General features: G+C 35.3%; 1 protein-coding gene across 1 annotated transcript in view; it reads right to left on the bottom strand.

Annotated features, from left to right (window-relative positions):
• Positions 1-16,980, bottom strand: part of LOC121382221 (SCO-spondin-like) — a 65,125-nt gene extending 48,145 nt beyond the window's left edge. The window contains exons 1-10 of the mRNA XM_041511749.1: positions 16,799-16,980; positions 10,820-11,017; positions 9,808-9,869; positions 8,370-8,471; positions 5,732-5,869; positions 4,310-4,506; positions 3,816-3,921; positions 2,626-2,790; positions 1,518-1,588; positions 668-769 (exon numbers count right to left, since the gene is read on the bottom strand). Coding sequence (XP_041367683.1) covers positions 668-769; positions 1,518-1,588; positions 2,626-2,790; positions 3,816-3,921; positions 4,310-4,506; positions 5,732-5,869; positions 8,370-8,471; positions 9,808-9,869; positions 10,820-11,017; positions 16,799-16,881 — 1,224 coding nt within the window. The 5' untranslated portion in view covers positions 16,882-16,980. The remainder of the gene's footprint in view (positions 1-667; positions 770-1,517; positions 1,589-2,625; positions 2,791-3,815; positions 3,922-4,309; positions 4,507-5,731; positions 5,870-8,369; positions 8,472-9,807; positions 9,870-10,819; positions 11,018-16,798) is intronic.
• Between the last annotated feature and the right edge of the window lie 599 nt (positions 16,981-17,579).

Genomic DNA, 17,579 nt, shown 5'->3' with positions numbered 1-17,579 from the left:
ATAAGGTTGCAAACTAATCACGACGCATTTTCACACAAATTACAACAAAGGTTATAGAGTGAATGATGGAAATACACAGTAAAAAGGTCTCATGTTAGCACATTTCGCTCGAATATCTATCGTTTTTGCACGAATTTGAGAATTTGCTCCAGCACTGGGAGCCGGAGTTGCCCCACCCCCTCCACCCTTCTCCACCCCTCTCCCGTCTCAGGTAGGCATATGATGAGTCAGAAGACTGCTAAAATTCAATTAGCGCTCGGGTCCCCCCCCCCCCCCCCCCCCCCCCCACTCCCGTCTCAGTCTTAAGATGGAGGCATATGATGAGTCAGAAGACTGCTAAAATTCAAATAGCGCTCGGGTTCCCTCCCCCACCCCACGTCCCACCCAATATTCCACGACTTGTACATCAACTTCGTGTTACGTACTGTGCGTATTTAATGACCTTTGTTGCTTTTAATGTCGATGTAGTCTTTATTGTTGCAGCGGGTCACTTTTCTCTCCACCAGGAATCGAAATAATCGTATATTAGAAACCAAACAACCGTAATTTAAAAACTGTTGAGGTGTCGATAAAAACAAAAATTATGTTTATGTTCTTTTGTTCATTCAATCAGTAATGCATACATTTATTCACTCATTTCTTCTTTTATTCGTTTTATTAATCTTACCAGTAAGTGGCATGCTTTAAACATCCTAGATTTAACATATGAGCAGACATTTGTCGCTTCTTTCAAATCACCTTCGCTGCATGGGGGCAACAAAGCACCGCACTGAAAGAAAAATATTCACAATTAAGAATATAACCTATAACAGAAATTAAGAAAGTTAATATCATGTGTTATCACTTTAAAAAATAAAATAAAAATGATTTCACAAAGGTATCATTTAAGTAATATTATATTCTGTTATATTTATTAAATTATATTTGTTTACCAACAAAGTTAATTGAAAATGGCAATACCATAGTTGACTTCATTAAATCAACCCTATTCTGGTTTAATTAATTTAAATTTCTATGCAATCTTTCAAAAACAATACTATCTCCAGAGGATGAAAATATTTAAATTCCAGAATTATTTTTTTTAAAACAAAATTTATATAAACCTAGATGTTGAAAATTTAGTATAAAGTTACATAGCTGGATATTTCTTGTTAATGATCTTGAGTAAAGTCTCAACTTAAATTCAATGCATTTAAGTTTATGGAATGAGCATACAATATAATATAAACCGATAAACATGTAACAACACATATATAGTAACCTAGTTAATTGTCAAAAGAAACGAATCCAAGTGTACAATTAAGTTACCATGCTTACCTGTAAAATGTAATTAAGTCTAGTATATTGATATAAATGTGGTGTAAGCTAGGACAAGTGCCCCTTTTTTATTTCTTAAGTCAACACTATCCCATCTGGTTCGTCTAATAACCATCCCACCCAACCCTTAGTTATGTTAGGCTAGGTACTGCCTTGACAATAGTAGGGTTTGCAGTTAGGTCCAGTATTGAATAACTTACGTCAGATTTATCTGTGAACAAGCTTCCATATCTGTTTGCTTCGAACTGATTACTTGCCAGTTTAATCTCATCTACAAAGCATCAAGAGCATATCATATTAACAAATAAATACAAAGCAACAATAAGTCAGTCAAATCAAAAATAAACATTGTGTTAGTCCGAGACCATTATAAATACTGCCAACTCTTGTCGTTAGACTAGGCCCACGGCAAAATTTGATGGGGGGAAAGAAGATGGGGGAAATGGGAGATTGATTAAAAACATGTTTTACTGTATAAACAATAATAGGATTGACTATGTACATACAATATAATACTAATGGCGACAAGTACATAATTATAATATAGTAATGTATACATATATTTACATAGCAAATTGATTTTCAAATTTATTTCCATAACAATCAAATCGAGCAAAAGAAGATATTTTATACAATAGGAGTATGAAAAAACCCACACATATACGAAAAGAGGTAAAGATAGTAAATGTGCAGTCAAACCATTAGACTGTTGTCGTAGTTGAAGGTGTCAGGACTGGGAGATATGGAGAAGTGAAAAGACAAGAGAAGCTGCCAGATTGGGATGACACGAGAACGGAAAGTGGTCAGTGAATCATAACAAAAACTACCAACACTACTGCACAGTGTTGCATCAAGTCAAGTTACAACAATATTTGAGGTAACTATACGCATCCACCTAAGGATCATTCCATATAAGGGTATGCTCTTGTTCCGTCCAGAACACAGTTTATTGCAAATATTAAAACTAAAACAATTAATCACAGTAGTGTACTTTAGCTATTATTCCTAGGACTAGTGCCGTACACACTGGTCTCTACGGTTCAGTTTTCGGATATTTCACAATCGTTACTTGCAATAAACAGTGTTCTGGACGTGACAAAACGTGACTTTTACTTGAAATGGCCCCCAACTCAGTATGAAAGTGTGGTGTCCCATGGCAAATGGCGGCATAATGCATGGTAAAGTGACTTGTGAAATCTGTTATTTCAAGCAAGGCTACATATTTGTTGATATTTTGCCTTATGGAGAGGTAGCTGTTTAGTATCACAAATCTAACTGACTTCTGTATTGTTGTACTGACTAACTTACCGGTCACATCAAGATCTGCATTTCCACACATGCCCTTGAGAGTCATATCTTTGACCTTATCCTTGTCTATTGAAATGGTTAGGAAGCCATCTGGGTCAATCCTGAGTCTAAATCCTGAGCCTGTATTGACGTGCACCAAATCGTTTTTCTTTTGGAAGCTGATATCTGAAAATACAACATAAAGGTTTCCATAAGTAACACACACAATTGTCCTTTTACAGTAACACCCAAGTTTCGTTGTTCTCCATTGCTTGCATTACATTATATTGGTTGATCAAAACAAAACGTTTCACTTTTTTAAGTTGAACAGCGGAAGACGTATACAATGCAGAACAGTAACAGTTTTCACATAGCCAGGTTATTGTGTTGCGTTTGGATTAATATGCATATATGTCTTTGCGTTTGAAACAAACGTGATGTCAAAAAAGCCATACCGGTGAAAACCTTATTAATACTACTGTATGATTAGCTCACCATTTCCTTTTCTTAAAACTGGATGAAGACAAAGAATTGTCAGGATCAAATGAACATCAATGAAATACATTTTCGTATTTCTTAGTGTCATTTATTGCTCGCAACTTGTCAAAAATTCTTTTTAAAGCGCTTCTACTAGTAGAATTGCAAGCTCAACTGCTGAGCCCTTTCTCGGAGAGACAGTCCTTTATTGATTAGTCCATAGTGTTACAGTTGGGAGACATAGAAATGAAATTTGGAAACGTTGAGGGCAAAAATAACACACGAAGGACTAAAGAAATGGACAGAAAACAAATTATGGGTTGTCAAATGATAGGAAAAGCACATTCGAGTTCATCGAGAGCGAGCCTACACCAAGAGAGCACTCTACACCAGAGAGACAGACAGAGAGATAGGCATAGGTTGTCATGAAAAAAGCTCATAAGTACAGCAAGAGAGCACTCTACACCAACAGAGATATAGACAAAGCTCTGTTTAATTCTAACAAACTAGTATTTCTACAACCTATAAGTCATAGCAGCTAAATTTTATATCTTGCAGCCGGTTTTCAAGATATCAGTTTACATTTAGTATGTAATGAACAGAATAACATTGATGTTCGTTTGTTCCTGAGAATTTTTAATCGGATGGTGTAAATATCGCAGTAACCACGGTCATTGTAATGAGGTCTGACTACATTGTTTAACCATGTTCTATAAACAATGGCTATTACTTACCTCCTAACTTTTGCAGGTCGTTTGTTGGCACTTTTCCGTCGAGGAAACCATTCTTGTAAACGTAGGAAACGCTTTCAACCCCGTGCTTCATTGCAATCACGACTTCCTGAAATGGTAAATAATTTAAAATACATTTAGAAATCAGAATTTGCAAATGCTTTCGATGGGGTATTACGTCAGGATTTTCAAAATATCACATTTGAAACAAACTGTCGTCAAGGCTATCATAGGCATTGTATGTGTCATGTTTGAAAATTATTCATAAACATTGTCCAGTGATTTTAGGCGCACACGGATACATAATAACACAAATAATATGAAGATTTTTAACAAAATAAAATAATTGTTAATAATGGTTTTCTTAAATATGTCTAAGGAGAATTCCGCTTGCGGACTGGATGCAAAACAGATGCGTATGACAGTCTACCTAGCTTTACACAGAAATCCGGTTAATATAAGACGATTTAAAATGATCGTAGGATTGCTGTATTTACCTGTGTGCACTTGCAAGTATCCAAGGGATCGCAGTCTGTCTTTGATGTGATTTTGATATTGGCTGTGTCCAACATAGTCACTTTGCAGGCGGTTTTGTATGTGTATCTGACGCCATCGAATGTCCGGAAACTGCTCTCTCCAGAATGAACGCAAGTAACATACTCAAGATCATCGCGCTTGATGGTTGTTACATTCACTGAAATGATCGAAAACAAGAACACGTTTATCAGTTGAACCTGGATAGGATATGCTCAGTCGTGTGTAGCACGATCTTAGACGACGAAACATGATATAAATTGTAGAATATTTTTATCTGCTTTAAAGTTATCATCATCTTACAAAAATACAATATATATATATATATATATATATATATATATATATATATATATATATATACACACATATACATATATATATATATATACACACACACACACATTTGTATGTTTTCTTGTTTATTGTGGTCCATTGTACTGACTTGATAAATCTATCATGTAATTAGAATCACGTATATGATACGTAATTCAGTTAAGTTCATTATTTTTAAATTCTAACTTTACTGATGTAATATACCTAATAATATTATATAAATACAAAACAGCATACAGGTATTTTATCGTTAATCCAACAAGGTATAATTGAGAGATGGGATACAACAAATAAAAAGTACAAAATAAAATAAAATATAGATACAACAGCAGTGAGATATAATGTAAAATATTCGCTAACCTTTAAATACAGTAATAAATTACTGTTTTAGATAATAGAACAAGAGGCCAATTCATAATGTTACTAGTAAAGTTCAGTATCAGGTTCAATAACAAAAGTAAATATTATTATCTCTTTTAAAGGATATAAATTATTACAACAAAATCAACAACATTTCGAGCATTTGTTTTAAAACTAAAAAGGTATAAAAACAATATTGAAATCACATTCCTTTTCTACGTTAATCGATTGTTTGCGAGCTTTTGTGGATGTTTGGTTCTTTTATTTATTGTCTTCGTTCTTTTGTATTTTATGTTACCAGTCCTTTGTTGGTGATTCTTTAATGTGCGATTATATTCATAGATATTAAATACAATGCCACTCTTCATTGTGAAAACAAAAATTGAGTGGATTGACTAATTGCATCACTGAATTTGATTACGGAAAGCATTTAATATATTGATTTTTAATCCTTTTGGAGCATTTGTTTTTAATCCACATGCTATGGAGAGTTTAAAAAAAAACTACGCTCAGTCTCAGTGGAGTGGTGGAGAGCCAGTGTGAGAGATCCACTTAAAGGGTGAGGTCTGTAATGCGTTTAATTTCACATTATGTTAGTTAACAGGTGCATAAAGAATTCCTATTTAACTCGGTTTCGCTTAATAAGGATACATTTTTAAAGTCCTTGCTGATAATTGCAATAACATTACCTTCCTCGCAGAGTTCACAGTTTCCGTCAATAGCATTTCCAAACGAGAGTCCAGACCAATCGCAGCAAGCGCCTACACTTCCGACATTAATCGGAGCCTTCTCTCCATTGCAGGCGTTTCCGGTGTAGCAATACTTTTCTGTAATGTATATTAAAAGCGTAGTAGAGAATTGAATTCGAGCGTACAATTTTCAACCACAACAAAGGAAACGATTACATTTCGTTTGGTTTCAAATTACGAAATAGATAACTAAACTATTTCTTTACAAAACAAATAAATGTCACTATTTTGAAATATATAACAGATAACTATTATTATATATAGACCGATGAATATTGTTTTATTCAGGTTAAACTCATGGTGTTTTGAAAGGTCGTCTGTTTTATCACAATGTTACTCAATATGTGCTCTATGACCTAAGATATTATAAAATAAAACACCATGATATAGGAAAATATAGATGATAGCATGGGTGTGTCTACGCCCATTTTGTTTTCAAAATTAATGTTCTATTAATGTGAAATTGAACTGATGGTATGATAACGCATTAAAAAAAAACCTACCCTAAAATGTAAGTGTACTGGTTATATATTTACAGGTCCTAGTTGTGTTGGCGACATTGCAATCTAATTAAAATTAGCTCCACTATTACATGTGGATCTAACAGCAGCCTGTTGCAGCTCATGTCCAGTTGACCTTTCATTCGACCAATCAAAATCTTACTTGCAAAGTCATGCCAGTGATTTGAAAAGAATTTGAAAACATTCGGGATTATGCCGAGGGTATACGAAATGATTTGGGTGAATTACAAAGTATGCCGGAAACTAATTGCAATATAAAATTTTATGATGGTGATGGTATAGCCATAAAATCTGTTTATACTAGTATACAATTCAGAGTTTATTACTGCACTTTTTCCCCTGTTTTTTTCAATGTTGAAATAGACCAACAAGTTCGCCTATTGCATAAATAGTCTCGCTGGATATTTTTAGAATTTGTATGCTCCCGAATAACGCTATAAAAGGCGAAGTGTAATTGGTCGATATTTTTGCCACGACCAGAAGCGGTCAGGCCCTTTTTAAGGGCCTGTGGGCAACCTAGGGAGACACCCCAGCATCATATAGGTCTAATTAACGAGCTACTCTCGACTCACTAAAATCAAAACCTATGTTAGCTAACGATTTTTTCTTTTCGACCAACCGTTCAAAATTGCGCCAAACTCCTTTTTCCAGTTGGCATTTACTTTGCTCCTTCAAAATTCCATAGCACCATTACACCCCCCCCCCCCCCCCCCCCCCCCCCCCCCCCCCGCCTGTTACCGACCACGGTCGGGCTGCTGGTGCTCCCTTGCACCTGCCAGTGCAGGCGGTCCCTCCTCCTTCCCACTCCCACCTTTCCTGTCCTGGACAGAAAAGCCGGCCGAGGCCGGCTCTTGTGCCCAGGACAGGCGTGCGCTACAACAGCTTGCTCTGAATGTGCACGTAAAGCCCTATGACCTGACCTGGTCGATATTTAAATTGTTATTTATAGATGAAATGTCACCTGGACGTGGTAGTCCACGCAATGTTGTTAGATCTACTGGTAGACCCAGTAGAGGCTAATTTTAATCAGATTGGCGACATTGCTATCAAATTTATAATATTAATTGTACATTTACTGTTTAACGAAGTATTCTCAAAATTGCTAATGTCATATTTTACTAATTTTAAATGTCTTTGTGATGGTTAACTACAAATTAATCGATCCTGTATATAATTTTTGCATATTTTACTCAAGAATATCAAAATTGTAATGTAATTCTATTCGGCATAAACAGCAGTTTCCTCAAGATTTCTTGAGAATAACATAAATTACATAGACAGTTCCATCGCGTAATAATTAAAATACTAACCAGTTCTTTCCTTAAGAAGGTGCAGTTAAAATTCAGACACTGACATCAAGCGTAAACCTGTTCGGTCAACCTTATTTGATTTTGCGGTAATACAAATTTATAAATATTGTCAATTTGCGTGAAAAGTGAACTGATGAATTCGCATATAACTCTATAATAAATAATGTTAAAACTTATATTAAAACATGTGAGTTTTAAACCCATACCTACATATTTTTGCTAAAAAAATATGTGTGTAAATAAAAACGTTTCTTAACAAATTAGCATCAACTTATATAGCTTAATCTCATTTCTAATACAGGGGTGAAGACAAAATGCTAGAACAGCCTTAGCTGCGTTGTCGTCGATGTATGTAGAACCGCGCGTGCTTTACGTTGGCTGTTCCATCAGTTGTCTTCATACCTGTATTGTCAAATAAGGTTTAATCTATGCCATTTGATGATAATTTATAAATAATAATTTTTTTGTTTACACTGAAATGTTTTTCACAAAAATGTTACTTCAGTTGGTATGGGTTTAAAACTTAATAATGTTTTTTTATATGCATTTTAATGTTATTCATAATAGAGTTTTTATGCCAATTCAACGGTTCCCTTTTGACAAACGGACTTTTATAGTAGTAAATTAAAATAAATGGGTGTGTTTTGTTTTGTGAGCATGCAATTCAAGGTACAGTCTTTACACCTAGCAAGAAAATAAATCCTTTCAGTCATTAAGCAATTTTGTTCTTTAAAATTAAAGACGTACCTCCTGCTTTCTCGTCGCACTGATAACCACCGTACCCAGGGTCGCAGGTACATGTGTTCGGGGCAGAGCAATTCCCCTTTACGCAGTTGTGCACACAGACAGCTGTAATAAAACGAAAACGTCATAATATCCACATAACTTGAAAATGTGGATATGTATATAATGGAAATAATTAAAGTAGCATGAACGGAACATTCATGCTCACCCCCACCCCCACCACCTTCCTCTCTCTCTCTCTCTCTCTCTCTCTCTCTCTCTCTCTCTCTCTCTCTCTCTCTCTCTCTCTCTCTCTCTCTCTCTCTCTCTCTCTCTCTCTCCCCCCCCCCCCCGAGCAATCGATTTTTCGGATATCGGCTATTCTCCTGCCTGTTCTCGCACTAGAATCCCGTGACATATGCCTTCGCCTTTACATACTGACATTGTGGTCTACGGTCAGTTCAACAAATCGGGGGGGGGGGGGGGGGGGGGGGAGACTGATTCATGCACTTCACGTTAAATAGAATGTCCACATCGAGAATCAGTCTAATATACTCAACAAAACTAATTAAGGTCCGGAAGACTTTTGGTAACTATTTGCTCTTGTCATATTATTTTAGCAAGTTTAATCACAGATGACTTTTAAACATTGGTTTAGTAATACGGTATTTGTCCCTTAATAAAACATGTTCATACAAAGCGCTGTTCGTGTATTCATATACACTACGGAAATGCGCATTCGGTTAGGATTCGTTACACGTTAGTTCGATTTTGACACGTTATTTGTCATTTTGTTCGCTCTAAATTGGTATTTAAATCATTAAATTTGAGAACATGCTGCAACTTTTACACCTTTCATATTAAAGGCATACTGTCACAGATTTTATTACTCTAAAATGGATAATAAATAAAAATTACATTAATTGTTGCAAACCAAATCCAGCTACCGCATCACCTTAACTGAACCACGATGGAGTGAAATCCATGCCAACCCTCTTGGCAATTTTAGTTTTTGAATTATGGACCATTGCTATAATTCAATTATATTTACAAAATACCATTAATAAATGGAGTATGGTGGTTATGAAGATGGTTGAATAAAGTACATTTAGGGACAAATCAAATTATTTTTGTTCAGGTAATACTTTGTTAGACCATTAAATAGGTCAGTGGTCTGTGACAATATGCCTTTAAACCTGAAAATGTCTGCTGGCCCTTAATTAATATTGCTGAGTATAGCCATCAATATAGGGGTGTTTTCTATCTGGAGAAATCCTGAGCTCAGACCGTTGTTATGCTCTATATCAACAAAAAGCAAAATGCTGTAACGTTTTTAAACTGTTTTTTGTTTTGTGTTAACGTATGAAAAATTTTAAGTTTTACATAGAAAACTAATTAAAATAGGTGGTGGGGTCCAAACAATATTATTAATGTTTTACAAAGACAAAACTAAATAGCTTACGTATTTTGCAATCCGGATTTTCCCAGCCTGGACAACATTCAAGTTGAGTTTTGTCCTCAAACCTGAAACACAATGGTAGCGTGTATTTTATATAATTTTATATTTGTTTTCTCATAAATAGATATAGATAGACAGACAGAGACAGTCAGATCTACGGATCGATGAATGGAAGGATACTTAGAAAAATTTTTATATTTGATTATTCTTTTGTTAATCTGTTTCCACTAGTTGGAGGTTTTTTGTGTATGTATGTTCACTTCTTTTTTAAAACTATATGAAAATATGATTTCACAGTGCATTAAAAATGACATTTTTCATTGTGAGTATTACTGTTTCATTGATATCGTGACCAATGTGGCGGGTTTTTTTTTTTTACAAATTTGTGATAGTATTATTTTAGACAATATACACTGTGATAAATCATAGACGTAATAAACGTTAAATTAACTGTAAGCAAGCTTACGAATTCGATTGAGCAAATGTTTTAATGATTATTTAAAACAAATTACACAAGACAACTAATGATGATGTTTTGGGTTGAGGTTGGGGTTTTTTTAAGATGTAAGACATTGTTTTTTTCGCTACCATGTTAATTACTTTTGCTTTTTTTAAAATATTTATTTAGGGTTTGTTTGGTGGCGGGGTTTTTTTTTTTTTTTTTGGGGGGGGGGGGGGGGGTTGTGGGGTTAATGTCTATATTCTTAAAAATAGTTACAGTGACAGATATATCATATTATTTGAAATATGGATGGGCCTTGTAATTATGATAACGTTACAATAATAGTTACAGTCACATATATATCATATTATTTGAAATATGAATGGGCCTTGTAATTATGATAACGTGTGCCGATTGTAGATAAATATAATATATGCAATAAAATGTTTCAATGAAATTACGACTCTGCATGCATTTTTCAACCCGACAGGGACGGGATTATTTGACTTTCAATACTTTTAGTTGGCAATTGCCCTTTTATTATATAATACAGCAAATTGTGGGAAATCTTACTTGAAGTAGTAACAGACGTTGTCGGCAGTGGGGTTACTGAAAATATCAAAGGCGTCCATGCCGTTGTTTGCTGCTTCCGTGGCGTTGTAATCCATGACCCATTGATCACGGTATCGTCTCTTCTGTGTGTCACGGTCGCATTGGTCCTTTTCGGGTCCCACTTTCACATTCTTTGTCACTGGGCAAAGGTTTGATTGCCTAAAGAGAAAGTATTAAATAACGTAAACAAAAACAAATATATCACATGGGGAGAGGAATTGTTAGAATTGCATTAAGGATATTAACCTTGGTTATTAGGTAATGTCAAATATCTTTGACCAAAACCTTTCAATTGAACATTACTTTAAATGTTCTTGCTTAAACGGTTATTTTTTGTAAATCCAGTCACGCTTCTTTTCCCCCACTACCTTTTATATTTCTTGTTCCGTAGCACGGCCATAGACAGTGTGGATGCACACACACTCACACACACACACACACACACACACACACACACACACACACAGTCAACTCCTGGCTACACCAATGTGTATAAAACATATATATGCAAATATGTAATACTGATGTCATATCCCATAATACAGTTATGTGTGTATTTCACATTTAAATAAAGACTTTTCTCATGACTCAGGACACTGTTAACATCAACGTTAGTCCGTCGGGTGTCCCCATTAATAATCTGTCCTATCCTTCTATAAACATGTCTTTTGTAAATAATTTCAGTTTGGTTTGACGTAAGAAGAAAAGTAAAAGTGTTTTGGAAATAAAAAATATACTATTTTTGTGTGCAATTTAGAAAACAATCGGCTCAGAAATAAATAACTAGTAGTAAATTTCATAGTAAGAAAAAAAGTGTTCCCTGTGTAGACTTTTAAACAATACAAATTGGTAAAAGAAAAAAGAAGTAAATTTGGCTCAAAACAACACTGTGTAAGACAATGCAATTCTTCTTGCGAAATGGCCCGTAAACGTGAACAGCAACAAAACTAATAAGATGGAATCCAGTTTTGTCAAAGATATGAAGCCATTCGATGTATCTATAGTTCTTCCCCCAGGGAACGCCTTTTTTCATACTATGGAATTTACTACATTTCTCAGCCGATTGTTTTGTAAATTGCACACAAAACTAACTGGCGGGGAGTTTTTTTGTGTGTGTGTGTGGGGGGGGGGGGGGGGGGGGGGGGGGGGGGGGGGTTTTTTTTTGTTATTTCCAAAACACTTTTTCCTTTTCTTCTTACGTCAAACCAAACTGAAATTATTTACAAAAATATTTTGTAAGAGGATGGGACGGACTATAGATACCAGACGGTTTATTCATTGACAGAAAATTTACTTCAGCAGTTGAAATCGTCCGTTTTGTCATAGAGCGTTGTGTAGGTATATATAACTAAGATATTAATTTTTTTTAAACTGGTAACTAAGAAAACCCTGAGCGACAGGCTAGTCAAACAAGGGTATATAAATCATGTTAGCAACACGTTACTCATATAGTACAAACGAGTTTGACAAATTAACTGAATAACTTAAATAAATAGGCGGCCAACAAAAAATGGCACTTCTAAAGTGGAATGGGGAATGTTTTGTATTTCGATTCCCCTCTAGGTACAGCGCTAACAAAGCATTCCGTGGACGGGTGTGTGGCTATTACTGAACTATTACAATAACTGAATCAAGGAAGGAAGGAAGGAAGGAAGGAAGGAATGTTTTATTTAACGACGAGGCTCCCAACACATTTTCAATTACGGTTATATGGCGTCGGTCATATGGTTAAAGACCACACAGATAATGAGAGAGAAAACCCGCTGCCGCAAATCAATGGGCTACTTTTTGCCGGTTAGTAGCAAGGGAATTTGATATGCATTATCCCACAGACAGGGTGTTATATAGTATATCACGGATTTTCGTACACCAGTTATGATCTCATATCAATAGTTCGTGTTAACACTTCAGTCAACGGCATTTATATTTCATATTCACGTTAAGTTATCCTAAGGAATGTGATAAACATATTGCGAAAAATCTGCATGAATTGTGCTACGACATCGACTATGAAAGAATGAGACCTCTGCAGATGTTTTGGGCATTCCCCTAGATAAATATTAAACAGGGGTTTTTAATTGTCTGCATTGTGGATGATTGACCATTAAAAGAAGTGCATAAAATAGTTTATTATTTCTTGTATTTTAATTGCACAGCATCACTGATACGTTTTACCTTACCGCTTCGAAAGACTGTGTACATTACATGGGAAATGTCCTCTTCAATTGGCATTTTTATTATTTTGTAATTGTATGGAGAATACATTTATTATTCTGCAACCACGTGTTTTCGATGGGATAAGCGAAAAATAAATATGAAATAAACGACATGTGGTACATGAATACTATTTCACCCACCTGTTGTTATGAAAATTTAATCTGTAACACATTAATGATATACAATGAACATGTTACTACTGTATACAAAACACGCTTCTATATCGTAAAGTGTAAGTCCAGTGTTCCTGTATTTGAATGACGACTAATGAATTATTGCTATTGTCAAGAACACAACAACACAACTTTATTTGAACTCGGATCACATAAAAATGATACATGAGCAAATAGCTGCGACTGCATGTACAATACATATTACTGTTATATCGTCAATAGCTACATTGTTGAGTTGTAAAATATTCCGAACACTTGCATGATAGTACAGGAGTATGTGACGTAGCCCAGTGGTAAAGCGCGGTCGGTTTGGGATCGATCCCCGTCGGTGGGCCCATTGGGTTATTTTTCATTCCAGCCAGTGCACCACGACTGGTATACCAAAGGCCGTGGTATGTGCTATCATGTCTGTGAGATGGTGCATATAAAAGATTCCTTGCTACTAATGGAAAAATGTAGCGGATTTCCTCTATATGACTATATGTCAAAAATACCAAATGTTTGACATCCAATAGCCGATGATTAACAAACCAATGTGCTCTAGTGGTGTCGTTAAACAAAACAAAAACTTTAATATTGTTTAATATATTGGCTTTCATCACTGTGATGACATTGTGGTGTGCTTTACGTGTTTGGGGTCAAAAGAAATAATAATTTGCGGTACGATCGAAATATTATTTGATTAAATCGAAGTAAAGTGTTTATTTCGTTATAACGAAATACACATGCAGTATCGCGTTATAATGAAATAGTATTACAGAATAATGATATATATAGTATTTTGATATAGTACAAAATAATATTTCGTTATTTCGATATAATTAAATGTTTATAAAAAGAGTGATCAGGTCAGGTAGCGATTCACTTTTTATAAAGTTAGTTAGAGACGGTGACACGGATAGCTGATGCCCTTGATATAACCTACCTATTGTGTTTCCCTCCCACGCATTTCATCTCGCCCTCACACAAATATGTACATTCGGGGACCATAACTAGAAAGGACAGGGTTCAGTTCCATCCATATGAACTTAAAAAATGTATAATTTTTAGGGCCGGAGGAACAAGGGCGTGGTGGAAGCTGTGTCCCACACACACACACACACACACACACACACACACACACACACACACACACACACACACACACACACACATTTCTTGAAATCCAAAACATCTAAGGTCGAATTTACAAAGTTTTATACTCGTGTAACTATATACACAATGTACAATAATTATGCCCGGGGCAGACGAGCGTTTTTTAACGCATGCGTCTTGCGTTAAAAAACGCATCCGTACGAACGTAGTAAAAACACATCGTGTGCGACCCCCTCTGCGTTGCGTTTTTTAGCGCTGCGTCGATTTTTCAAATATCAAACATGTTTGATTTTAGACGCACAAACGCATCCGTCTCCTGCCGCATCCGTCTAAAAACGCACGTGTGCGCCTACTTGCGTCTGCGTTGCGTTCACATTTTTATATTGACCAATCATCTGTCTATTCAGTAACATGCCTTTCGAAATGGCCTCTCCAACTGACAGTTTAACAATTGACAATTATTGGTTTCAGTGATGAATAGAACTGTGAAAACAGACCCGACCATTAAAAATGACTAACATGTAATTCTTTCAACACAAATAGTTTCCAACTGCTCATCTTTGAAACAAAGACTAGGCATGTTTAATTAATGACATTTCTAAATAGATGAAATTTAAAAATATAAATTATTACATTCATTGTACTATGCCTAATAATAATAATTAAAACAAACAATTGTGAAATAAGAAAGATTTATATCGTAATAGTATGTTGTACATAATGTTTTAAATAAAGTTTATTATGTTTTAAAATGTATTAATAAATTACATTTAATCTTTGTTATTTTTCCTAGAGTAAAGTATAAATAAATTAATTAATTAAAGAAATTGTCAGTGGATCGCAGGAACGCATCGCAGTTAGGCGCACACGAGACGCATCCGTCTGCGTTGAGTCTGCGTTTTTTAACGCAGACGCATGCGTTAAGAAACGCTCGTCTGCGCCGGGCATTAGTAACTTCGGCCATTTTTTTCCAACTTATTTTCGGGCTTATATCCAATTAAGGTTCAAGCACGCTATCCTGGGCACATACCTCAGCTATCTGGGCTGTCTGTCCAGGACAGTGGGTTAGTTGTTAGTGGTTAGTGAGAGAGAAGAGGGTGTAGTGGTCTTACACCTACCCATTGAGTCGTTAAAACTCGCTCTGGGTTGGAGCCGGTACCGGGCTGAGACCCACTACCTACCAGCCTTATGTGCGGTGGCTTAACCACGACACCACCAAGGCCGGTTTCGGCTCTTACTTTTTATGTTTATTATATACTAGTATGTAGATGTTACAAATGTGCTTGTACCCCTTACGCATACTACAGCGCGCGTCCACCGCTTGAAGTATCCTTCCTTTCGGCCTGCTTTTCGTTTACAAGTGTCCTTTTTTTTTTGCCTAGCTCTAGATAGAAGGTCCTATATTGCTGTGTCCTGATTCACGTTTAGTCCATGAAATTCTGTTTTACTATATTTAATTCGAGTTGGTGACAGTGAAGTTTTTCCACACTAGGAATCCAATGAAATTCACTCTCCTGATTGGGCCAAATTAACCACGTGTAAATTATGATTTATTCATCGTGCCCTGTATAGTAGTAAGTTGGAATATGATATAATTGTACATTTTGTTCATTATGCTTGCATCGCCGACTGTCAAAGTATAATTATAAATAGACGTATGACTGTTACAATAGAAATTTAAATACCTCAGATTGCTGCATTTCTTCGAATTCATTGAAAATTGTGGTAGCGAACTTAAGCCGCTGATTGTACCTGATTCGAACTGCAAAACCATTAACGTTCAAAATCTTATCTCTCCAAAGTATAAAGTATGATTCGACAAAGTCGAGACTGCTTAAGAACCAATGTGAATCCACGCATAAGTGAAAGGTCGATTGGATACAATTGGATAATATTATGACCTTGTCGCCAGTGGGATATAGTATGATACTGCATAGAAATTTACGGAATTAAACCTAATTATTTTGGTCTTGTGTTTAATAAATACTAATATATTTTATGAAAGCACCTTCAGCTGATTATTTTTATTTTGCATTAATAGGTATCTGGCAAAGAGCAAGTGTACAGTTTAAACACTGAAGAGAGGTAGGTTAATATTTCTTTGTCAAACTAAGAAAGGGATTTGTTACTATTCAATTGTTCAGTTTTATTTCTCAAATATTTTACCAGTTTTAATTTATTGCGTAAATAGTAATTGTAATTAAATTGAAATGTGAAAATGAATAAATAAATATTTAAATAAATAAATAAATATTTAAATAAATAAATAAATAATTTTGTTACTGAGATGAAAATTAATAGGTTTTGTAACGGTTAGTTTTTAAGAGAAAAACAATTCGTATATTGAATGTATTTAATTTTCTAAAAATGTGAGAAGGGAAGGACACAAGCTCGGGGTAGATTGTTGGATATAGTTTCCCAAGGTTCTGTAATTGTGTTTGTAATTATTACTTACTGTGCAAGGGTCCATTCGGTCGAGATCAAGATCCATAGGAATATAGAAATAATAGGGGTAATAGAGCGGTGCATCGTCCCCATGACGGGCCGCCGGTGTCCTTACTTCGCTAGTAGTACTGTGTTCAAAGAGAATTTTGTACAAAGCAATATTTCACAAAATTTATCACTTTGCAAAATTTGACTCTGGACGTCCAGTGCGACGAAATAAAAGTGAGGCCGGCCTTATATACCCCCAGAATTTCAATGTTCAAAGTAATGATGGCGTGTTGTGCTTTAACATTACTGGATAATACGTTTGGAGCTGCCGCGCTGTATTGACTTTTTGACATATGTTGACAACATAAATGGAAAAGATCGAATTCAATTCTCAGGACAGTCTACCCTAATGATAAGATAACCACGCCTTTCGACGCAACAGATGTATATAGAACAATACATGTTTTGGTAATTTCTGCAGACCTAGCATATTGTAATTGATTGTAAGAGAAGAACTTTCTTGGAAACCGACTGGACGGGCATGCGATCAGAGCGTGAACATGTCCGCCATTACTTTTCTAAAAATGTTTTTGATTGACAACTAATGTTCTGGACATTTCTTAACACTATTAATAAGTAAATAATGTTATGTGGATTTCTAAACGCATTTGGTTAGTAAGTCATTTAATGTTCTGTGAATGTCTTGGCATTATTAATAGGTAATAAATGTTATATTAATCTCTAAAAGCATATATAATTAGTATGTAATTTTATGGGACTTCTAAATGCTATTAATTAGTTAA

This window comes from Gigantopelta aegis, chromosome 9 (genome assembly GCF_016097555.1).
Source record: "Gigantopelta aegis isolate Gae_Host chromosome 9, Gae_host_genome, whole genome shotgun sequence".
NCBI lineage: Eukaryota > Metazoa > Mollusca > Gastropoda > Neomphalida > Peltospiridae > Gigantopelta > Gigantopelta aegis.
The sequence above is the reverse complement of the archived record's forward strand: the minus strand, read 5'-3'. Positions and strand labels throughout refer to the sequence as shown.